Source organism: Oryctolagus cuniculus, chromosome 20, assembly GCF_964237555.1.
Source record: "Oryctolagus cuniculus chromosome 20, mOryCun1.1, whole genome shotgun sequence".
In the NCBI taxonomy this organism is placed as follows: Eukaryota; Metazoa; Chordata; class Mammalia; order Lagomorpha; family Leporidae; genus Oryctolagus; species Oryctolagus cuniculus.
In genome coordinates, this window is record NC_091451.1 from 23120267 (window position 1) to 23144086 (window position 23820).

At 47.3% G+C, this 23820-nt stretch overlaps 2 protein-coding genes and 1 non-coding gene across 9 annotated transcripts in view; 2 read left to right on the forward strand and 1 right to left on the reverse strand.

Annotated features, from left to right (window-relative positions):
* Nucleotides 1–3215, reverse strand: part of TMED8 (transmembrane p24 trafficking protein family member 8) — a 45515-nt gene extending 42300 nt beyond the window's left edge. For both annotated transcript variants that reach the window (XR_011384935.1, XM_008271991.4), the window contains exon 1: nucleotides 3081–3215. Coding sequence is in view for 1 of the 2 variants with exons in the window: in XM_008271991.4 (XP_008270213.1) it covers nucleotides 3081–3201 (121 nt within the window). In the remaining variant the exon portion in view is untranslated. The remainder of the gene's footprint in view (nucleotides 1–3080) is intronic.
* Nucleotides 1151–1223, forward strand: TRNAQ-CUG (transfer RNA glutamine (anticodon CUG)). The gene has a single exon. It is a non-coding gene; the product is annotated as a tRNA-Gln (tRNA).
* A 341-nt stretch (nucleotides 3216–3556) lies between the features above and the next one.
* The window catches only part of SAMD15 (sterile alpha motif domain containing 15), a 58568-nt gene continuing 38304 nt past the window's right edge, over nucleotides 3557–23820 (forward strand). For 4 of the 6 annotated variants that reach the window (XR_007911661.2, XR_007911660.2, XM_070065296.1 and 1 more), the window contains exons 1-2: nucleotides 3557–5233; nucleotides 6056–6154. Coding sequence is in view for 4 of the 6 variants with exons in the window: in XM_070065296.1 (XP_069921397.1) it covers nucleotides 3557–5233; nucleotides 6056–6154 (1776 nt within the window). In the remaining 2 variants the exon portion in view is untranslated. Of the gene's footprint in view, nucleotides 5234–6055; nucleotides 6155–16629; nucleotides 19312–21667; nucleotides 22938–23820 lie in introns of those variants that run through there. The other 2 variants (XM_002719572.4, XM_070065295.1) reach the window with 2 other exon arrangements.

Here is a 23820-nt window from a genome sequence, read left to right on the forward strand (position 1 = left end):
TGGATCCAGTGTACTCTTAAGATCTTCCCAGGGGCCAGCGTTCTGCCATAGCAGGTTAGTCAGCATCCCATATGGGTGCCCGTTGGACTTCTGGCTGTCCCATTTCTGATCCGGCTCCCTGCTAATGCACCTTGGAAGGCGGTGAAAGATGGTCCGTGACCTTACTATGCTAAAAGAGGCTTCTCAAGAGTCAGGCACTGACTCTCCCTACTTTGAACAGGTGCTCATACAATGGGCAGCGAACCTTCAAACTCATTTTGACTGGGTTACACTGCTCAAGGCATGTTTGTCGAGATCACAGTTCTTACAGTGGAAAGCCTCCTATGAGGAAGAGGCTGAAAGCGTGGCGAGTAATAATGCTGCCCGTGGAATAGCAGTAACCTTTGATATGCTCACAGGCCGCAGCACCTACATATAGCCTGATGAACAGGCCTGCATTGGAGTAGTTGCCTATTTTGACCAGGTCAGAGATTTGGCACTCAGAGCCTTAAAAAATATAAATCCTCCTAATTACAGTCAGCTCTTTAGAAACCTAGTTCAAGGCCTAGGCGAATGGTTCCCCAATTTCCTTGCCAGAATCTTGGAGGCAGTAGAGAAAAGATTACCGCTTGGCCCCGATCAAGACAATCTGGTCAAACAATCAGCTTGGGAAGGTACTACCAAAGAGACAAAAGCTGCAATTGCCCCAGTCCATAATGAAGACATTTCTAAATGGATAGCAGCTACAAAGGAGGTAAACCCTGCTGATACACCCATACAAGCCCTAACTGCAGCCATTAACAAGCTGAACACAAGGTCTAATGACTTCCGGTTTGTTGGGGATGTCAGGAAACAGGACACCTACGGCGAAACTGCCCAAACGCTGACAGACAGGGCAAGCCCAAAACGCTGTGTCCCAGGTGTAAAAAAGGCTTTCACTGGGCAAAAGATTGCAAGACCAAGCCTTTAAACTCCCAGCAGGGCGGCCCTCAGTCCAGCAAGTAAGAGCGAGTCCCACCACCATTAACTGGTCCATGCCTATCTTCAAGTTGAGGCTTAAATTGACCCTATATTTAGATGACATTGCCTTTTTGGGTTTAATTGATATGGGGGCAGATGCCACTGTCTTAAAAGCTAGGGACGCAAGGAAAATGCAACATTGGAAGACAGTGCCCAGCTAGCTCAGTTGGTAGAACATGAGACTCTGAATCTCAGGGACGTGGGTTCGAGCCCCACGTTGGGCGCCAGATGTTGCGGTGGATTCGTTCCTAGAGGAGGAGCGTGGTGGGGGCAAGAGGTGCGGAGTCACCACACAGACCCCGGGAGCCGGGTGAAAGCAGGCCAGAGGTGAGCAGCTCCTCCTCTCAGAACGAATCCACAGATCTTTCTAGTTAAAATGCTTGGGTAAGAACCTAAAGAGGAAGTAAAAGGGGCTGGTGCTGTGGCACAGTGGGTTAATTTGCCACCTGCAGAGCCGGCATCCCATATGGGTGCCGGTTCAAGTTCCGGTTGCTCCACTTCCAATCCAGCTCCCTGCTAAAGCACCTGGGAAAAGCAGCAGAGGATGGCCCAAATCCTTGGCCTCCTGTACCCATGTGGGAGACCTGGAAGAAACTCCTGGCTTCAGCCTGGCCCAGCCCCAGCCATTGGAGTCATCTGGGGAGTGAACCAGCAGACGGAAGACCTCTCTGCCTCTCCCTCTAAGTCTGCCTCTCAAATACACAAAAATAAATCTGTTTTTAAAAAAAGAGGAAGTAAAAGCATGCTTGAGTTATAAATACTGGCACATGCAGGGGACAGGTGTTTACGAGCCGTGTACACCTTCATAAAGCGTTTACTTGCTTATTGTGCTTAGAATTTCTATTGCTATATTTAAATATGCCACCACTTTTTAACTTAATACAAGCACAGCATGTTAAAAGGGGAAAAGGGCAGAAATTATTTTAAAGAACATAAATTCGCAGGAAAGAGCTGAGTGATTCACAGGTGTGACAGGGACAGCCAGCGAGAGCTCCCATTATAGGATGAGAGAGCTGGGTGGAAGTAGAAGAGGGGACGAGATACATTTAAGAACACGGCCCTGGGCAGCTAGGGAGTGAGGGCAAAACCAAGCCTTATTCCCCCAGCAGGTAACGAACGCGCCCCTGCGGCAGCCCATGGGCCCCGCACCAACTGCCTTAGACACAGCGGCTCATGTGAGCCCCCCACCAGGACCCACATTTCACAGATGAGAAGTGATTCGCCCAAGGTCACTGAAGTAACCTGAGGCCCCGGCTCCAATCCAGGCACGCGGGCGCCAAGGCGGTGTCTCAGTCCCTACACTCGATGGAGTGTCTGAAACTCAGATCTCGCAAATAAATGTACTTAATGAGGCCTGTCCCCTGCCCTCCACCCTTGCACTGTGGTCATGAGGAGGCTGAAGCCTTCCGTGGGGGGCTGCAGAGGTGCCGAACAAGGCGGTGGCAGTCTGGGGGCGCGAGCGAGGTCGCCCAGTTCTGCTCCAGCCTCCATCGCCTGCTCGGCTTGGACCACTACGCTCACTCCGCAGACCCCCGGCGCCGACCTGCTCTAACGCTGCTTTCCGTCTGTCCTCCAACGAGATGGGAGGAAGGCGGCGAGCCAGGGGCCTCTGTGCCCCGAGGCCAGGGCCAAGCGAGCTTCTGGACAGAGGAAGGGGAGGCTGCCAACCCGGATGGGGGCAGAGGCGCGTGGAACGGCTGGGGCAGGGGACAGAGGTGAGGAGGCAGGAGCAGGGGCGGCCAGGCCGGCGGCGTGGGCTCTGGACCCCGGCTCAAGCGCAAACGGCGCCAGCCAGGGGGCAGGGTAACCCTGTCACCACCGCCCCGGCAGATCTGAGAAAGGAAGCGGGACAGGAACCAAGGCATTTCGAAACAGAGTGGAAAATAACGTCAAGCGCAGCCCAGGCAGCGGCGGGGACCGGGGTCGCGCCCCCCGTGGGGAGCCAGGCCCCGCGCGCACAGGGGCTGCCGAGGTGGGCAGCTGCGCCGGGAGCGCGGGGCAGAGCGCGGCGGGGCTGGCGCCGGGGTGCGGGGCCCCGAGGCCGGCTGGCAACCCCCCGCCGGCGTCCCGGCCTTGCGTACCTGAGCCCGCCGCCCGGCTCCCCTGCTCTCCCAGGCCGTCTCTTCCAACACCGCCGGCCGACCCCGGACGCGCTGCGGGGCTCCAGAAGCCCAGCCCCTCAGCCGCCTGCCGGTCCGACATCTGCAGCCCGCGCCCGGAGCGTCTCCGCCGCTAGTCGCGAGTGGCTCCGGAAACAGCCGAAGGCCGAGCGAGCGGGGCCGCGGCGCGCCGAGAAGAGCCGAGCGGCGCCGGGGCCGGAAGGAGGGCGCGCGGGCCGCGGGAAGAGCGCGCCGGCTCCCCACAGACGCTCCGGCCACGCGGACGCGGGGAAGGTTACTGTATGCTTCTGATCGCCGGTTCTGAAAGTCAGGGTAGAAAGAACCAACAAAACCTGGAGAAGATTCAGGAAGATGCTGCCGGAAATCGTGGTGTCCATGGAGACGTTATCGGAAGTCGGGGTTGCTAGGAGGCCTGGGTGCGTCCGCTAAGCTGCGTAATGGCTGAAGTCCCAGAAGATTTATATCCTGGCCCAGAAGAAGAGACGCCGGAACCTGAGACCCCAGGACTGCCCGGACCTCTTAACTTGTCTGAAGATGCCAAAACAGACTCCGCGGCAGAGGCAAGCCCAGAGCCGCCCTCAGAGAATGACCAAGAGCCACAGCCAGAAATTGAGCAAGAGGATTTCGGAGAGGGGGAGCCGGAGGGTGCTCCGAATGTCTGGCTACGACCCACCTGGACGCCGGAGGACGACATTGCCACGGACGCCGAGACGGACTTCTCGAGTGAAACTGAGCCAAGGATTCCCCGAGAGGTCAAGTCAGACACTACCGGAGAGATGGAAGAGGAGATTTTCAAGGATTTGGAGGTGCTTGCGGATGGGCACCATGAGGAGCCCGGGCTGGAGCCACCGGAGGAGGCTAAATCCGACGTTACAGAGGATGTAGGCCTGGAGTCAGATGAGGATACAGAGCTGTCCTCGGAGGTGCCCGTGGCCACAATGAGTGGGAAAATATTTGAGTTTCTAGAGGAGATCGGACAGCAGATACTAGAGGAATCACTTAGAGAGCAATTTGAAGAAACTGATCTGGAGCCTCCAGGGCAGACCAAACCAGATTTTCTAAGTGAGAAACCAAGAAAATGGGTTGAAGAGACAGATCTAGAACCACCCGAGATGACCGACCCAGAGATTGCAGAGGAAACCCAAAGAGAGTTTCCAGAGGACAAACCAACAGAGTCAACAGAGACAGTTCCAGAGCCACTAGAAGAGATCAAATCAGAGTTTTTCGAGGAAGAATCAAGGAAACCAAGTCTGGAGCCATCTGAAGAATCAGAAGTTCCAGAGGAGACCAGAAGAAACTCAAATGAGGGAGTGGAAACAAAGCCACCCGAGGCTACTGGTCTAACACCATTGCAGGAAGTTCAAGAGCAGACACAGAGAAAATCCCCCAGGCAAGTTCTGGAGCCAACAGAGGACGCCCCATCAGAGGATCAAACCAAGAAGCAGACACAGTCAACGGAGGAGATAGGACTGCCACAGAAGTCCAAAACAGAGGAGACGCTAGGAGACTCTACTGAGGAGACGAGTCTAGAGCCACCAGAACAGATTAAGCCAGAATTCCCAGAGAAAGAACCTGGAAAACCAGCTGAGGAAACAGGTCAAGTGCCACCACAGCAAACTGAACCAGAGGCTCAAGAGAAGACAATAACCAAGCCAGCTGAGGAGAGAAGTCTTGAGTTACCAGATGAAACCAAACAGAGAGAGACCCGTGTAGACTTTTCCCAGGGAGACAGGTCAGAACCAGTCGCATCTGGAGACAAGGATGAGCTAGAGCACCCTGAAAACCTTAAGAAAGACATTGCATTAGAATCTGTCATAGACAGTGAAGTCATATCAGTTACTACAGATTATGAATATTATCCAGAACTCCAAAAAGTGGCTCCACCTGAAGATACCAGTACTCAGTACTCAAGCATATATCCCTCAGAGACTCAGATTGGATTTGGAGACCTTACTGAAGAGACTGTAGATTTGTCCCAAGAGTTGAAGCAACCAGTACCTAAAGGGAAACGAATCCAGCATACACAAAGAATTGTGCCACAATTTGATTATCTTCAGTGGAGCCCAGAGAGGGTTGCAGAGTGGATTAGTGAGCTAGGCTTCCCTCAATACAAGGTATACCAAAATAACTTCCTGAAATCACATGCTCTCATCCTTCTGCTTCCCATGTTCCTCTACCTTGACCTGCGCTCTTAGCTCTTCTTCACTAGCAGCAGTATAAAAAAGTTCTAGACTGTGATAAAGGTAACTTGGATTTTAATTACGGCTTTGCCACTAATGTATTTGTACTTTGGGGGAGTGAAGAAGGAACACGTTTGTTTTTCCTATTCATTCTAGTGATTACTCGTCTCTGCAAAACTTGACTAAGGACCAAGAAATTTATATGGCTCCTTTCCACCAAAACAAACAAACAAAAACACCTATTTTTAAATAGGTTCTGTCTAAAGCAGGCTTTTTGTTACTTTGTCAGGTTTTTTAGTGGCAGCTTACACTATTAATCTTTCAGTGCCTGCCCCCAAGGATTCATACGTTATATGTATCATGAAAACCTAAGAGTATTACGGTGATCCCATTAGCCAAAAATCATTTTATTGAAAAGATAGTGTAAGTTTCTTATTTTACCGATGCCAACTGTTTTGAGGTTACCACCAAACAACATGAGCTCTTCTGTACCTTCCTGTATTTAAAAATGTGATTAAGACATGAAGAGGCACTGGTTGTAGCTGCCAAAAGAAATTTAAGCAGCAGTTTAATCTCAGAGCTGGGGTGGAAAAAAAGTGTAGAACTATTAAGATAGAAAATAAGTTGAGATTTTGTTCTTAGTATAGAACTGGTGACAAACATAATTTTCCATCTTCATTCTCTCCCTCCCCACTTCCGTCCCTGCTCCCCTTCTATTTATGGTTCATGTTTTGAGTGATGTTCTTGCACTGACAGGAGTGTTTCACTGCAAACTTCATCAGTGGCCGAAAACTCATCCACGTAAACTGCTCAAACCTCCCGCAGATGGGGATAACAGATTTTGAGCACATGAAGGTGAGTTGTGTACACAGTGTTCCTACAGAGCACTTCAACAGTGCTGCCATCGGCCTCCGACCGGCCTCTCTGTCTTCCAACTTGTGTCGAAGGCGTCATCGTACTCCAAGTCCCCAGGCTCTCAGGGGTTGCTTCCTCTCTCTCCTTCAATCCGCACAGAGGTCCAGGAACTGTCAGTTCCACCCGTGGCACTGAGGCCATCTGGTTTTCTCCAGTCCCACTTTTCAGACCTTTTAGTGCCTCAGACCTAGAACACTGTGCAGGCCTCCTGCTTTCAGTGTCTCTCCATAAATCCTTTGTGTTTAAGGGCCCCACTTTTAGGCCCTTACTTTCCAACTATTTATGTACTATTCAGAAACCTTTGTAGGATTCCCTCTGCTTTCAAGACAGTCTCAGTGCCATAGTTACAAGTTCAAGGCTGCGCACAAGTGTTCTCCAGTCACCGTTCTTTTCCTGACCATCTTCTATGTAAATCTGCTCCCACCTGCCAGGTCTAATTCTCTCTCACAAGCCTGTCTGGTGCAGTCCTGTGTCTTTGCTGAGTTCCTCCTTCCCTGTGAATCGGAATCATCTTCCTTTTCATTCTCAGTTCCCTGTTCAACCCACAGTAACCTCTCCTCCCAAGTTCTCATAATACTGTATTTCTCCAATACCCATTAGACAAGGATACTTCAAAAAGTTCATGGGAAAGTGGAATTAAAAGATAAGCTTAGAGGTAGGTGATTGGTGCAGTGGTTAAGATACCATTCAGGTTGTCCATGTCCCATGTCAGAATGGCCACATTTGGGTCCTGGCTTCACATCCAGTTCTAGCTTCCTGCTACTGCAGACCCTGGGAGGCAATGGTGATGGCTCAAGTATTTTTGGTCTCTGAATTCTGGGTTCCTGGCTTCAGCCTGGCCCAGCCCCAGCTATTCTGGACATTTAGGAAGTCAAACAGTGAATGGAAGTTCTCTCTCTCTCTGTCTCTCTGCCTTTTGAATAAAAATAAAGTCAATAATTCAGTATTTAAAAGTTGCATAACAGGCTGGCGCCGCAGCTCACTAGGCTAATCCTCCGCCTGCAGACCGGCACCCCAGGTTCTAGTCCCAGTCAGGGAGCTGGATTCTGTCCCGGTTGCCCCCCTTCCAGGCCAGCTTTCTGCTGTGGCCCGGGAGTGCAGTGGAGGATGGCCCAAGTGCTTGGCCCCTGCACCTGCATGGGAGACCAGGAGAAGCACCTGGCTCCTGGCTTCGTATCAGCTCAGTGCGCCAGCCACAGCAGCCATTGCGGGGTGAACCAACAGAAAAGGAAGACCTTTCTCTCTGTCTCTCTCTCACTGTCCACTCTGCCTGTCAAAAATTTTTTTAAAAAGTTGCATAACAAAGAACATTTTAGGGGCAGACATTTGGCATAGCAGTTAAGACACCACTTGGAATGCCCACATCCCATATCAGTGTGCCTAAGTTCAAGTCCCATTTCTGTTCCCATTTCCAACTTTCTGTTAATGTGCACCCTGGAACGCAGCACGTGATGGCTCAGGTGACTGGGTCCCTGCCCCCATTGTGGGAGACTGGGATTGAGTTCTGGGTCCCAGCTTCAGCCTGGAACAGCCCTGGCTGTTGTGGGCATTTGAGGAGTGAACAAGAAGATAGGAAATCCATCCATCATGTTATGTAAATCAACAAGCAGATCTTAAGGAGACTATAAATGTCTCTGTCTTTCCCTTTCAAATGAAATGAAAAAAGACAAAAGCAAAAAGAGAAAACTAGAACATGGATTGGAAAGTCACAGAATGGGTTTGAAATCTGTTTCTGACCCATAGGATTTTTTTAAGTACCAAGAACTTCAAATTTTTATCATGAAAAGGCCTTTTTAAGGGTCTTCCAATTCATTTTCCTTCCTTGATATTCAAATTCTCAAAAGTATGAAATCATATGATTCTATGAGTCATCTAGGGATCACTCAGGGCCTATTCTGCCCCAGGTGAAGCATGATGGAGTCGTAGAAACTACCTTTTTTGAAAAAAATCTCATATGAATCTGAAGACTTTCCAAGTTTGGAGCATTTATGGACATGGGTACTGAGTGAAACCACTGTTAAAATGGGGACAAATGAGACTATATATGTGATGCTTTGTAAATGGCAAAACACTATAAATGGTGGGCCCTGTTATGCAAAGGAATGGTGACCATGGACTGTTGGTGCTGGAGATAACGGGAAATTGGTGCCCAGACAGGTTAACCTAACTTGTTTCAAAGGATCACTTATTATACTTTGGTATTTCCAGCCATGCCCTCACATAGCTACCAAGTACTGCCAGATAGATATTTTCAAAGGTGATACTTCCAGTGTTTATGAACTATAATTTCTACTTATATTTACACTGTACTGAATTTCCTAAATGAAAATAAGGAACAAAATTAGCAAAATAGTAATTTGTAATCCAAATTCTTAAAATATTTAAGTACCAAGAACTCCAACTTTTTATCATGAAAAGGCCTTTTTAAGGGTCTGCCAATTCGTTTTGCTTCCTTGATATTCAAATTCTTAAAGTATAAAATCAGGCCGGCACCGTGGCTCACTTGGTTAATCCTCTGCCTGCGGCGCTGGCATCCCATATGGGCGCCAGGTTCTAGTCCCGGTTGCTCCTCTTCCAGTCCAGCTCTCTGCTATTGGCTCAAGTGCTTGGGCCCCTGCACCCGCATGGGAGACCAGGAGGAAGCACCTGGTTCCTGGCTTCGGATCGGTGCAGCGCCAGCTGTAGTGGCCATTTGGGGGGTGAACCAATGGAAGGAAGACCTTTCTGTCTCGCTCTGTCACTGTCTAACTCTGCCTGTCAAGAAAAAAAAAAAAAAAGGTATATTAGACAAGATTTACTTGACACTTAGAGCCTCATTTAAAAAAAAAAAAAAAAAAAAAAAAAAAAAAAAAAAAGCTAACTAGGAGCAGCAATTAGCCTAGCAGGTAAAATGCTGGTTACCATGCCCATACTCCAGAGCCAGCGTTGTGGCCTAGCAAGTAAAGCCATCACCTGCAACAACAGCATCCTGTTTGGGTGCTGGTTCATGTCTTGGCCACTTGCGATCCATCTCCTTGCTAAGGGCCTGGGAAAAGGCAATGGAAGATGACCCTAGTGTTTGGGCCCCTTCCACCCATGTGGGAGACCTGGCTGAAGCTCGTGGCTCCTAGCTTCCACTCTGGCCCTGGGCTGGCCATTGTGGCCATCTAGGGAGTGAACCGTGGATGGATGATTCTCTCTCTCTGTCTCTCTCCCTCTGTCTGTAACTCTGACTTTTAGAAATAAATAAATAAATCTTTTTGTAAAAAATTCCCGCATCCCATATCACGCTACCTGGGTTTGATTTCCAGCTCCAGCTTTGGATTGCAGCTTCCTGAAAATGCAGTGGTAATAGCTCAAGTAATTGGGTTCCTGCCACCCATGTGGGAGATCTGAATTGAGTTCCTAGCTCCTAGCTCCAGTCCCTCTACCCCTACTGTTGAGGCATTGGGGAGTGAATCAGCAGAGGAAAGTTCTTTTTTTCCTTTGTTGCTGTGTCTTTAAGATAATAAATATCGGCCTGCGTCATGGCTCACTAGGCTAATCCTCCACCTGCGTCACTGGCACACCGGGTTCTAGTCCCGGTCGGGGCACCAGATTCTGTCCCAGTTGCCCCTCTTCCAGGCCAGCTCTCTGCTGTGGCCAGGGAAGGCAGTGGAGGATGGCCCAAGTGCTTGGGTCCTGCACCCGCATGTGAGACCAGGATAAGTACCTGGCTCCTGCCATCGGATCAGTGCGGTGTGCCAGCTGCAGCGCGCCGGCCACGGCGGCTGTTGGAGGGTGAACCAACAGCAAAGGAAGACCTTTCTCTCTGTCTCTCTCCTCTCTCACTGTCCACTCTGCCTGTAAAAAAAAATAATAAATATTAAAAAGGGGTGGATGGAGACAGTCTTACTTATCGCAGGGACATGCTAGACAAGATAGCATTCCACTTGGCTTATCTTCATCTTCCTCTCTTTGAAAATAATTCTCAAAATATTTTTAACTATTCACTACATCAAGTGAACAAAAGAATTCTGATGAATATCTAGAGAACATAGTTGAGTACTTACTCCTTTGTATACATGATTTTTATAAAGTATAGCTTTAGAGGTTTTACAGTACCTCAGCAATTTTATTATACTTGCCTGTGGCAAGCTTTTTAACACAAAGGTGTAACACCATATTAGCAATAGAGTCTTACTAGACAAAGCTTATTTATTTATTTATTTGAAAGAGTTACAGAGAGAGAGAGAGAGGTCTTCCATCCGTTGGTTCACTCCCCAATTGACCGCAATGGCCAGAGCTGTGCCGATCCGAAGCCAGGAGCCAGAAGCTTCCTCCAGATCTCCCACACGGGTGCAGGGGCCCAAAGACTTGGGCCATCTTCCCTTTCCTTTCCAGGCCATAGCAAAGAGCTGGATTAGAAGTGGAGCAGCCGGGACTCGAACTGGTGCCTATATGGGATGCCGGCACCACAGGTGGAAGCTTAGACCACTAAATTTTTATTGATAATTTCAGTTTTACGAAAGATTGCAAAGATGGTACAGAGAGTTTCTGTATGGTTTTTTTTTTTTTTTTGACAGGCAGAGTGGACAGTGAGAGAGAGAGACAGAGAGAAAGGTCTTCCTTTTCTGTTGGTTCACCCCGCAATGGCCGCTGTGGCTGGTGCACTGAGCTGATACGAAGCCAGGAGCCAGGTACTTATCCTGGTCTCCCATGGGGTGCAGGGCCCAAGGACTTGGGCCATCCTCCACTGCACTCCCTGGCCACAGCAGAGAGCTGGCCTGGAAGAGGGGCAACCAGGACAGAATCTAGCACCCCGACCGGGACTAGAACCTGGTGTGCTGGCGCCACAAGGTGGAGGATTAGCCTAGTGAGCCGCGGTGCCGGCCCATTTCTGTGTGCTCTTAACCTTAGCTTCCCCTAATGTTGACATCTGAAATGAACAATGGTATAGCACTGTATTACTAACCAACTGACTTCATTGAAATTTCTGCAGTTTCTGCCCTGTTGGCTGATTTCCCACCATCCACTCTGGGCCATCACATTGTGCTTGGTTGTCGTGTTCCCTTGGTCTCCTCCAATATACGGCAGTTTCTTGATCATTGGTTTCCTTGACTTGAAGGGTTTTGAAGATGAGCAGTTATTTTGTAGATCTCCCATTTTAGTTTGATGTCTCCCATGACTAGACTGCAGTTATGCATTTGGAAGAAGACAGTGACAGGTTATAAATGCACCTCATCTCCTCCTGTCAGGGAGACATGGCCCCAGCATGGTCTGTTACTGGAAACATCGACTAGATCACTTGGTTTCTTTCACAGTAGTGTTATTGCATATTTATTTCCCTTTTCCTATTCTCCTTGTCAGTTGCTAAGTCCAGCCCTCATTCAAGGAGAGGGGAATTAAGTTCCACTTCCGGAGGGAGGAGTGACAAAGAGTTGATGGACATGGAGTAACACTGCCACAGTGATCAGTGTAAAGGGGGAGAGAGTATGAAACTATGCAAGTGCTCTGTTTCTCCTTAGAGTTTTGCCTACTAATTTCAGCTTTCATCAGTGGATCTTGCCTGCTGTTATTACTCTGTTGTCCTAAAGGTGATTTTCTACATCACTCATTCCTCACCAGGACTCCTTGGTAAAGAACTCTTCTATATCTAATTGTCCCTTCTCCCCTGTTTCTAATCTGTTCAGCCATTAAATGAATATGGACTTAGGGGTTGTTATTTTATCCTTTGAGTTATAACTCAATACTGTTATTAATTATTTTATTGCTCAACTACATCTTTGACCCTTGGGAATTCTTTTAAATAGGCTCTTTATTTTTTATTTATTTTTTTTAATTTGGCAGGTAGAGTTACAGACAGTGAGAGAGAGAGATAGACAGAGAGAAAGGTCTTCCTTCCATTGGTTCACTCCCCAAATGGCCACCACGGCCAGCGCTGCGCCGATCTGAAGCCAGGAGCCAGGTGCCTAGTGCCTCCTCCTGGTCTCCCATGCCGGTGCAGGGGCCCAAGCACTTGGGCCATCCCCCACTACCCTCCCGGGCCACAGCAGAGAGCTGGACTGGAAGAGGAGCAACTGGGACTAGAACCCAGCACCCATATGGGATGCCGGCACCACAGGAGGAGAATTAACCAAGTGAGCCACAGCGCCAGCCCCTAAATAGGCTCTTGTGTTCTTTGGGGGTAGATGTTTGGCCTAATTAGACCAAACGTGGATAAGATACCCACGTTCCATATCAGAGTGCCTGGCTTCAAGTCCTGGCTCCACTCCCAATTCCAGCTTCCTGGTAATGCAGACCCTGGGAGGCAGTGATGGGTCCCTACCACTCACACTGGAGACCGGTATTGAGTTCCCAGCCCCTAGCCCCAGCCCCACCCCTAGCCCCACTCCCAGCCACTTTAGGCATCTGAGGAGTGAACCAGCAGATTAAAACTTTCTGTGTCTGTTTCTTCTCCCACCCGACTCAAAGCCCACCCCTCAAATAATTTTTTTAATGTGAATGAAAAAATAAATAAATAAATTGGCTCCTGTGCCCTTTTGAATGTCTTTTTTTTTTTTTTTTTGAAAGTTTTTCCTTACTTTCAGGCTCTTCAAGTTGCTTTTGGCTCATCTTATATTTTCCTTGCCCCAAGGAGCCCTGGTTGCTCTGATCAGAGAACAGTAATTAGAGGCCAAGAAGTGGGCACTCCCTGTGATTGCTGCTCCTGGGGTGTCACTGCTTTTAGGCACTCTCGGCAGAATAACACGGGAACTCTGTGTGTAGCCTAACCCATGGCTACATAAATACCTTAGTACTGTGTCCAGCTGTGTGTAATTACATTAAGCTAAGCATGAGCGCAGGTTGATCTCTCTGTAGTCCAATATCACAGGGTACATTTTAGCTTTCCCATCATTCCTGCTCCCAAACCCCCTTGCTGATTCACAACTTCTTGTCTGTCAGTGAGAAACCTGGCTCTCCTTATCTATAAATACGGATTCTGTGAGAAGCAAGTGTACCAAATAGAGTGCCGTGCTCCTGTATAGTTCTTTTTGTCTTGAGCCTTACGGTATGTAGTACTGTTTTCCCAAGTTAAAGTTCTTTTTATCTACTCCTTCCTTTCCCACCCCTGCCAGGGAGATTTTGCCTTTCTTTGTAATACAGCTAGATTTGCTTGTCCAGCCTGTATGCCATCCTGGCTTCCTCTTCCATCCGAGGTTTTAAAAGTTTGCACATATTAAAGTCACTCTTTGTAGTGTGTTGTTCTATGGGTTTTGAAATGCATTGGGTCATCCACCATTCAAGAACCATCCAGAACAATTCTATCAGGCTAAAATGTCCCTGCATCCCCTTTGTAGCAAGTCCATCCCTGTACCCAAATCTGTGTTTTACCCCTCAAGTTTTGCCTTTTCTAAGATGGCACATAAATGGAATTAAATAATTTGTAGCCTGTGGGTTTGGCCTCTTTTCCTTAGCAAAACGTATTTAGGAGTCATCCAAGTCGTTATAGAGATTAAGCAGATTTTAAGGAGACTATAGACCTGTTGTAATAATGATGGTATGATGTTTCATATTTGAACCACAACAATTATGTCTTTAGATTTAAAGTAAATTTTAAATTCCAGTTATGCAAATATCCTTAGTTACATACTATAAGGTAACTAAACAGTGCAGAATAAATTGGTAATAATGACACAAAACAACCAGAAATTTACAAATAAAATCAAGAACAGCAACCTTTTACATCCACCATCACACAGAAGGCAATAATGATACGGTGATAATGGTCTTTTGGAAAACCGAGGGCATTACAAAGTTCTGCATGAGGCCAGGGGAAGTATTACGTATGGGCCACTGTTCTAGGATGTGAAACCAAAAATCTTTAGAAAACCAGTAATTCTCTTCATGAATGCCTCTTTCTAATAATCCTTACTAACTCATGTCAATTTCTAGTAAAGTACTCTTCCGTGGGTATAAATAAAGTCTATTGCTGGTTGTTTGCTCATCAAAACTAAAGAAAGAGGTCGGGGCCGCGGCTCACTAGGCTAATCCTCAGCCTGCAACGCCGGCACCCTGGGTTCTAGTCCCGGTTGGGGCGCCGGATTCTGTCTAAGTTGCTCCGCTTCCAGTCCAGCTCTCTGCTGTGGCCCGGGAGTGCAGTGGAGGATGGCCCAGGTCCTTGGGCCCTGTACCCGCATGGGAGACCAGGAGAAGCACCTGGCTCCTGCCTTCGGATCAGCGCGGTGCGCCGGCTGCAGAGGCCATTGGAGGGTGAACCAACGGCAAAGGAAGACCTTTCTCTCTGTCTCTCTCACTATCCACTCTGCCTGTCCAAAAAAAAAAAAAAAAAGAAAAGAAAAAGAAAGAAAGAATGTGCAGTTTTAGATCAGATTCTAGCCCATCAGAGAACACTCATGGTCCACTGATGAACCTCAGACATACTTTAAGAGTCACCAGAGGCTAGCACTGTGGCTTAGCAGGTAAAGCCACTGACTGCTGCATGCAGTGATGCTCCACTTCCGATCCTGCTCTCTGCTATGGCCTGGGAAAGCAGTAGAAGATGGCCCAAGTCCTTGGGCCCCTGCACCCATGTGGGAAGACTAGGAAGAAGCTGCTGGCTCCAGCCATTGCAGCCAATTGGGAAGTGAGCCATCAGATGGAAGACTTCTCTCTCTCTCTCTCTCTGCCTCTCCTCCCTCTGTGTGACTCTGACTTTCAAATAAATAAATAAATCTGAAAAGAAGAAGAAGAGGAAGAAGAAAAAAGAAGAAGAATCATCACCACCAAATTAAAAGAGGGATAGTTAGGTTTCTTTGTTTTAAAAAAGTTTTTTTTTTTTTTAATTTATTTGACAGGCAGAGTTAGACAGTGAGAGAGAGAGAGACAGAGAGAAAGGTCTTCCTTCCACTGGTTCACTCCTCAGATGGCCGCTACAGCCGGCGCTGGGCCGATCTGAAGCCAGGAGCTTAAAAAGTTTATTTTTAAAGATTTATTTATTAATTTGAAAGTCAGAGTCACAGAGAGAGAAGGAGAGGCAGAGAAAGAGAGAGGTCTTCCATCTGCTGGTTCAGTTCCCAGTTGGCCACAATGGCCAGAGCTATGCCGATCCGAAGCCAGGAGCCAGGAGCTTTTTCCGGGTTTCCCACAAGGATGCAGGGACCCAAGAACTTAGGCCATCTTCTACTGCTTTCCCAGGCCATAGCAGGGAGCTGGATCGGAAAGCCGGGACTTGAACTAGTGCCCATATGGGATGCTGACACTGCATGCTGGGGCTTTAACCCACTCACTACACAACAGTGCTGGCCCCAATAGTTAGGTTTCTACTCCTTGATTCCTATGTAGCTCTCCTACATAAAAGCAATACCTTTCCCTCACTTTTAGTGTCTGTGTCTTAACAGTTGCTGGCCTCTCTCAGCCCGCAATGGGCATGTAGCTCTTTTTTGTTAATAAAGGTAGAGGGGCAGGCACTGTGGAAAGGCAGGTTAAGCCGACGTTTGCAACACCTGCACCCCACTGAGTTCTGGTTTGGGAATCCCTGTTACTCTGCTTCCAATCCAGCTCCCTGCTAATGCACCCTAGGAGGCAGAAGAGATGGCTTAAGTGCTTGGCCCCCGGCACCCATGCGAGGGACCTAGATGGGGTTTTGTTGTCCTGGCTTCTGCCTGACTCAATCCTGGCTGTTGCAGGCATTTGGGAGGTGAACCAGCAAGAAGATCTCTTGATCAATCGATCGATCTCTCTGCCTTTCAAATAGATGAAAATAATTTTACAAAACAAAATAAGTTTGAATACCCTTTATCCAAAATGCTTGGGACCAGATGTGCTTCAGATTTTGGATTTTTTTTTTTCAGACTGTAGAATATTTGCAGATACATAATGAGCTATCTTGGGGCTGGGACCCAAGTCTAAACAGGAAATTCATTTGTATGTTACACCTACCTCATACGCATAGCTGAAGGTAATTTTACACCGTCGTCTTAGCACACCTGTGTTCTGACTGCAAGGTAGCATAGGAGGTCAGGTGTGGATTTTTCATGTGGGCCATCACGTTTGCACTCAGAAAGTTTTGGATTTTGGAGTAGGAGCGCTCGACCTGTAGTAATGTGTGGTGACTGTACTGCACCTTCTGGGGCCATCTGTAAACTTCGGGGCTCCGTGCAATGGCCTTTTCTAGTCAGGGAGCCTCACAAGGTGCTCAGTGTCACAGCGTCAGTTACACGAGAACATACTGAGAAAAAAGACATCTGTCTATCCAAAATGCATTGCTAGTGGGCAGTTTTGCATCGGTTTTCGAGTAGTCTACAGCATGAATCTGGTAGTCTTCTAACTATGACCAGTAAGCTTTATATTTTCTTTTAAAAATCCATCCTTGGGGCCAGCACTGTGGCACAGTGGGCTAATCCTCTGTCTGCAGTGCCAACACCCCATATAGGTGCTGATTCTGGTCCCAGCTGCTCTTCTTCCTTCCACTCCAGCTCCCTGCTATGGCCTGGGAAAGCAGTAGAAGATGGCCCAAGTCCTTGGGTCCCTGCACCCACGTGGGGGACCCAGAAGAAGCTCCTGGCTTCAGATCAGCACAGCTCCGGCCGTTGCAGCCATCTGGGGAGTGAACCAGAGGATGGAAGACCTCTCTCTTTCTCTCTCTCTTCCCCCTCTCACTGTCTGTAACTCTACTTCTCAAATAAATAAATAAAATCTTTTAAAAAATTAGAGTAGGCATTTGATGAGGCAGTTAAGTTGCTGCTTTTTTTAAAAAAATATAATCCCATCTCTTTTTAAAAAAATTATTTATTTGAAAGGCAGAGTTACACAGAGAAAGAAGGAGAGGCAGAGAGAGAGAGAGAGAGATCTTCCGTCTGCTGGTTCACTTCCCAGTTGGGCACAATGCCTGGAGCTGCGCCGATCCAAAGCCAAGAGCTTTCTCTGGTCTCCCACACAGGTGCAGGGACCCAAGTAGTTAGACCATCTACTGCTGCTTTTTGCAAGTGCATTAACAGGGAGCTGGATTGGAAGTGGAGCAGAAAGCACTTGAATGGGCACACATATGGGAAGCCAGCACAGCAGGCATAGACTTAACCTTCTACGCCACAGCACTGGTGGCCCCGAGTTGCTGCTCAACATATCTGCATCCCATATTAATGTGCCTGGTTTGAGTCCTAACTCCCCTTCCTGATCCATCTTCCTGCTTATGGAAGGCATTAATTCCTGGGAGCCAGCAGGTGATTGCTCAAGTACTTGGGTCCCTGCTATTCACATGGGATTCCCACATTGGGCTCTGGGCTCCTGGCTTCAGTCTGGCTCAGCCTTGGCTTTGCAGGCATTTGAGGAATTAATCAGTGAAGAGTCAGTCTCTCTCTCTCTCTCCCTCTCTCTCTTTCTCTTTCTCTCTCTTTCAAATAAAATGAAAATAATCAAAATTTTGAAAAATTAGAATTTAGGGGACAATGTTATGGCACAGTAGGTTAAGCCATCTCCTGCAATGCTAGCATCCTGTATTGGAGTGCTGGTTTGAATCTCATGTACCTGGGAAATCAGTGGGAGATGACCCAGGTACTTGGGCCAGTGCCACCCATGTGGGAGACCAAGATAGAATTCCAGGCTCCTGGCTTCAGCCTGGCCCAGCTCTGGCCATTCCTAGAGAGCCATTTGGAGAGTGAACCAGCAGAGGGAAGATCTCTTTCTTTCTCTGTTTCTGCCACTCTGTCACTCTGTCTTTCAAATAAATAAATCTCTTTTAAAAATAAATAAACTTGGGGCCAGTGCTGTGGCATAGCAGGTTAAGCCACCACCTGCAGTGCCAGCATGCCATATGGATGCCAGTTCAAGTCCCAGCTGCTCCACTTCCAATCCAGCTCTCTGCTATAGCCTGAGAAAGCAGTGGAAGATGGCCCAAGTCCTTGGGCCCCTGCACCCATGTGGGAGACCTGGAAGAAGCTCCTAGCTCTTGGCGTCAGACCAGCTCAGCTCCAGCTGTTGCAGCTACTTGGGGAGTGAACCAGCAAATGGAAGACCTCTCTTTCTCTGCCTCTCTAAATCTTTTTAGAAAATAAAAATAAATAACTAGAATTTAAAAGGTGGCCACAATTTAATCTCAATTATTAAGTAGCATGTTGTTTAATTAATACAATTATATTTTAGAGACACTGAGAACTGCAACAAATATTTTTAAAACTTTTTCTTCTTTGTGTAGATCTCACTCATTTGAAAGGCAAAGCAGGAGAGACAGAGATAGACAGAGATCTTCCATCTGCTGGTTCACTGCCAAGATGCCCATAATAACCAAGACTGGGCCAAGATGTAGCCAGAAGCCCAGAACTCAGTATGGGTCTCCCACATGGGTGGCAGGGACCCAAGTATCCGAGCTATTAGCTGTCTCCCAGGGAGCACATTACCAGGAACTTGGAAGTGGAAGCAGAGCCAGGACTAGAACCCAGGGAAGAGTAAAGCAGTGTCTTAACTACTGCACCCAATGCCTGCCTCCTGGCCCTGGGATTTTAAAAGAATGTACAAATAAAGGTACTAATGAAATCGCTGGAACTTTAGTATCTGCCTTTTATAGTTTTTGAGATTTTTTTTTATCAAACAAATTAGGTAACTATTTGAGTAATGATTTTTTTCTTAGTTGTAGATTAACTAAGCCCCTATGTAGATAAGTTATTTATTAACCTTGGGGATAGTTATGGCTCCTAATATGAATATATTAACTGCTGTTATAGCTGATCAGAGTTTTCATCATAAAGTAATGAGTGCCTGGAAACATTTGTATGATTTCCCTCCTTTTTCTTTCCTTGTTTGCTTTTTTAAAAGATTTATTTATTTGAAAGGCAAGGGGGCCAGCACTGTGGTGGAATGGGTAAAGCCTCTGCCTGCAGTGCTGGCATCCCCATATGGGCACCGGTTCGAGTCCCGGCTGCTCCACTTCCAATCCAGCTCTCTGCTATGGCCTGGGAAAGCAGTAGAAAATGGCCCATATTCTTGGGTCCCTGCACCCACGTGGGAGACCTGGAAGAAGCTCCTAGCTCCTGGCTCCAGATCGGCGCAACTCCGGCCATTGCAGCCAACGGGGGAGTGAACCAGTGGATAGAAGATCTCTCTCTCTGCCTCTCCTCTCTCTGTGTAACTTTGACCTTCAAATAAATAAATAAATCTTAATAAAAAGGAAAGGCAGAATTATAGAAACAGAGATAGAGATCTGTGGTCTATACCACATTTTCTTTTTTTAAAATTTTACTTATTTACTTGAGAGGTATAGTTACCAACAGAAAGAAGAGACAGAGAGAGAGGTCTTCCATCCACTGGTTCACTCCCCAGATGGCTGCAGTGGCTGGAGCTAAGCCAATCCAAAGCCAGGAGCCAGAAGCTTCTTGTGGGTCTCCCATGCGGGTGCAGGGGCCCACACACTTGGGCCATCCTCTACTGCCCTCCAGACCACAAGCAGAGAGCTGGATCAGAAGAGGAGCAACCAGGATGCCATATGAGATGCCACTGTCACAGGGAAAGGCTTAGCCTACTCCACCACAGCACTGGCCCCCACATTTTCTCTAACCATTCATCTGATGATAGACACCTTGGTTGATTCCAAATTTTTACTACTGTGAACAGTGCTGCTACAGACAGGGGGCTGTAGTTATCTCTTTGATATACTGTGTCCATACCATTTGGGTTATACCCAGTAGTGGGTCTTTCTTTTTTCTTGAAAGACATAGACAGAGAAACAGATACAGACAAACAGAAATTTCGTATCTGCTGGTTCACTGTGCAAATGTCCACAATGTGTCCAGGCTGGGCCAGGCCCAAGCCAGGAACCTGAAACTTAATCCAGGTCTCCTATGAGGGTGGCAGGGACCCAAGTACTTGAGACACCACCTGATGCCTCCCAGCGTGTGCATTGGCAGGAAATAATCCAGAGCAGGGCTGGAACTCAAATCCGGCCCCTCCCACAGAGGGTGCAGGCATCCCAATTCTTTTTTTTTTTTTTTTAAGATTTGATTTAGTTATTTGAGAAGTATATTTACAGACAGTGAGAGGGAGAGACAGAGAGAAAGGTCTTCCTTCTGTTGGTTCACTCACCAAATGGTTTTGACAGCTGGAGCTGTGCTGATCCGAAGCCAAGGGCCAGGAGTTTTTCCCTTGTCTCCCACGAGGGTGCAGGGGCCCAAGGACTTGAGCCATCTTCTATTGCTTTCCCAGGCCACAGCAGAGAGCTAGACTGGAAGAGGAGCAGCCGAGACTAGAAACTAGAACCGGTGCCCATATGGCTTGCCAGCATCACAGATGGAGGATTAATCAATTGTGCCACAGCACTGGCACCTCAATTCAAGTCTTAACCTTAGGCCAAAGTCTTTCCCTGAAAACATTTTTTTTAAAGATTTTTATTTATTTCATTTGAGAGGTAGAGTTACAGACAGTGAGAGGGAGAGACAGAGAGAAAGGTCTTCCATCTGCTAATTCACTCCCTAAATGGCCACAATGGCTAGAACCAGGTGCTTCTTCCTGGTCTCCCATGTGGGTGCAGAGGCCCAAGCACTTGGGCCATCTTCTACTGCTTTTCCAGGCCACAGCAGAGAGCTGGATCGGAAGAGGAGCAGCCGGGACTAGAACTGGTGCCCATATGGGATGCTGGTGCTGCAGATGGAGGAGGATGCACCATGGCGCCGGCCCCAGAAACATTTTTTTAAAAAAAGATTTATTTATTTATTTGAAAGGCCAGAGGTAGAGAGTGAGAGGTCTTCCATCTGCTGGTTCATTCCCAAATGGCCACAATGGCTGGCGATGCACTGATCTGAAGCCAAGAGCTTCTTCTAGGTCTCCCAAGTGGATGCAGGGGCCCAAGGAATTGGTCCATCTTTTACTGCTTTCCCAGGCCATCGTGAGAGCTGGATCAGAAGTGGAGCAGCCGGGACTTGAACCTGCTATGCCACAGCACCGGCCCCATCAGAAACATTTTTAATTGATACCTTGAAGAAGCTAGAAAGTCAAGTTATGTTTCTCTTAAGAACTTGATTTTGGGGGCCGGTGATGTGGCGTAGTGGATTAAACCACCACCTGCGACCTGGGCATCCCATTTGGGTGCTGGTTCAAGTCCCGGCTGTTCACTGCCATCCAGATCCCTGCTAATGCACCTGGGAAAGCAGCAGGAGATGGCCTAACTGCTTGGGATGCTGCACCCACATGGGAGACCTGGATGATGCTCCTGGCTCCTGGCTTTGGTCTGGCCCAGCCCTGGCCATGACAGCCATTTGAAGAATGAACCAGCAGATGGAAGAGTTCTCTCTGCCTGTGCATCTCCTTCTCTGTAACTCTGCCTTTCAAAATAAATAAATAAATCTTAAAAAAAAAAGTCGCCTTGATTTTGGTAAGGCCAGGCTAGTAAGCCTTAGAATGTTATTTCATTGTTTCATTTTCCCTAGAAGTGACTTAGGGGTTAGCATTCAAGAGGCCTAGAAAACGTGAAAATGGGACTTAGTTGTGCTTTCAGGTCCGTTCCATTAAAGAACTATGCTTGCATTTCAGGCAATTTCTCGGCACACGCGGGAGCTGCTGGGAATTGAAGAGCCGTTATTCAGACGCACCATCCGACTTCCCTATAGGGACAACATTGGCCTCTTTTTAGAGCAGAAGGCTCATACTGGAGCAAAATCTGATTCCTTGACCTTTTCTGAATTTGTCAAAGCAGCAAGATTACAGGATTATGCCCCACAAAGAGCTGCCCTTGAAGAGAATGGGGCATGTTATACTGAGCCATAGGGAAAGCCATTGCGTGCACCCAGCTTGAAAAATCATGCCGTTGCTTGGGGGAAGAGGTGTGGTCTTCTTTGGTTTTTCTTTTTGTGTGGTTTCCTTAAGGCTCAGGGTTCCAGCTCCAGACTCCATTCCCAGCTCTTCACTGACTCACGGCACCGTCCCTTTATTTGTGTTTCAGTTTAGCTCCTCATTAAAGCAAAGACAGCAATACTTACCTTCCTGGGTAACTTAAGAATTTCTGATAATATCTAGCAACACATCTAGTAGTAGGAACACGTTGGGGCAAATATAATTAAAAATACTCTCCTGCCAACCCAGAAAATCCTCTCCACCAGGGCAGAAAAGAAGCCATTTTATTATGGAACAAGCATTAAATTGTGATGCACATTACAGGTAAGCTGTTAAAGAGATTGCAAAAACAAAGAAAGATTACCCTTTTAAATAGGCAGATATCTTCCAGTGCACTCACATTAATTTTCTATATGCAAAGGAAAACGTCTCACCTCTTGACAGCGAACAGGAATTGACTGCTTGGCACCAGGCACCTAGGCTAAGCTCCCGGAGACAGGGACAGACAGGGCAGCATTGTCCTCAAGCCCACGTTGTAGAAAGATGCTCCAAGACCCCCAACAAAAGCTGTCCTGCGTGTAAAACTGGCTTTCCAAAGGTTTACAGATATCTTCAAAACACTGGACAAGGGTTTAGAATTGCACGTTTTCTAAAGGAAACATCTTAAAGAAAAAGGAGGGAAAAGTTCTCTCTTTTGGCATTAGGGAAAAGATTTTTTTTAAGTTTGATTTAGACTTGCATATATCTTTACAAACAACGTGGCTTGCACAGCACCACCATGAAGTAGGATCTGGGGTTCTTACAAAGCTGTTTTATGTGAAACCTTGCAGACCTGTATAAAGTGAAATTCAGGGGCCAGCGCTGTGGTGCAGCAGGGTAGCTTCCACATCCCGTATGGGCACCGGTTCGAATCCCGGCTGTTCCTCTTCCAATCCAGCTCCCTGCTAATGCACCTGAGAAAACAGCAGAACATAGCCCAACTTCTTGGGTCCCTGCACCCACATGGGAGACCTGGATAAAGCTCCTGGCTCCTGGCCCAGCCCCAGCTGTAGCAGCCACTTGGGATGAGCCAGCAGAAGGAAGATTCTCTCTGTCTCTCCCTCTCTCTCTCTGTAACTCTGCCTTTCAAATAAATACATCTTTTTTAAAAAATGCAATTCAGGCTACAGCCTATTAATGACTGGACTTCTCAAAAGAAATTTTTGAAAGACTTCTTGTTCCTTGAATGACTGCAGTTCCTCTGTGGTTTAGAGGCATCACTACTTCACTGCTTTTTTTCTCTCCTCATCTCACTTCTTAATCCCAAGAATCAGTACAGGGTTAACTTAATGCAGAAGCAGTGATGTACTGTGCTCAGTTTCCCACACCTCAGCGAACAGTAAAAAGAATGGTTCTTACTTTTTCCCCCATTAAGAGAAAGATCATATCTCAAATTAACATTAATGCTAGAACTTAATTTTTTTCCCAAATTGGACTCATAAGGTTTTGTAAGTAACTATACTAACACTGTGCTATTGAATTTGCCTGACTTATGCTTATGCAAAAAAGGAAACAAAATGTAAATGATTAATGTAAGACCATGGTGATTTGCATGCACTCCTATAGTGAAAGGCTTTTGTTCAAAAGCGCCTTAAGATTCAGCAAACAGTGGTCCCGTTCACCTACAGAGCAAAGTCTGTAACACCCCTGGATGGGGCTCACTGCTGCTGTTTTCATCTCTGTATTAGTTGACAAAAAGTATTTGCAAAACATAAAGGAAATAAAATTTCATGATAGAAATAGGATCTATATTTTGCAGAATTATTTTTAGTCATTGAATGTGAATGCCAGTTATTTTACTAAATGAATCTGTA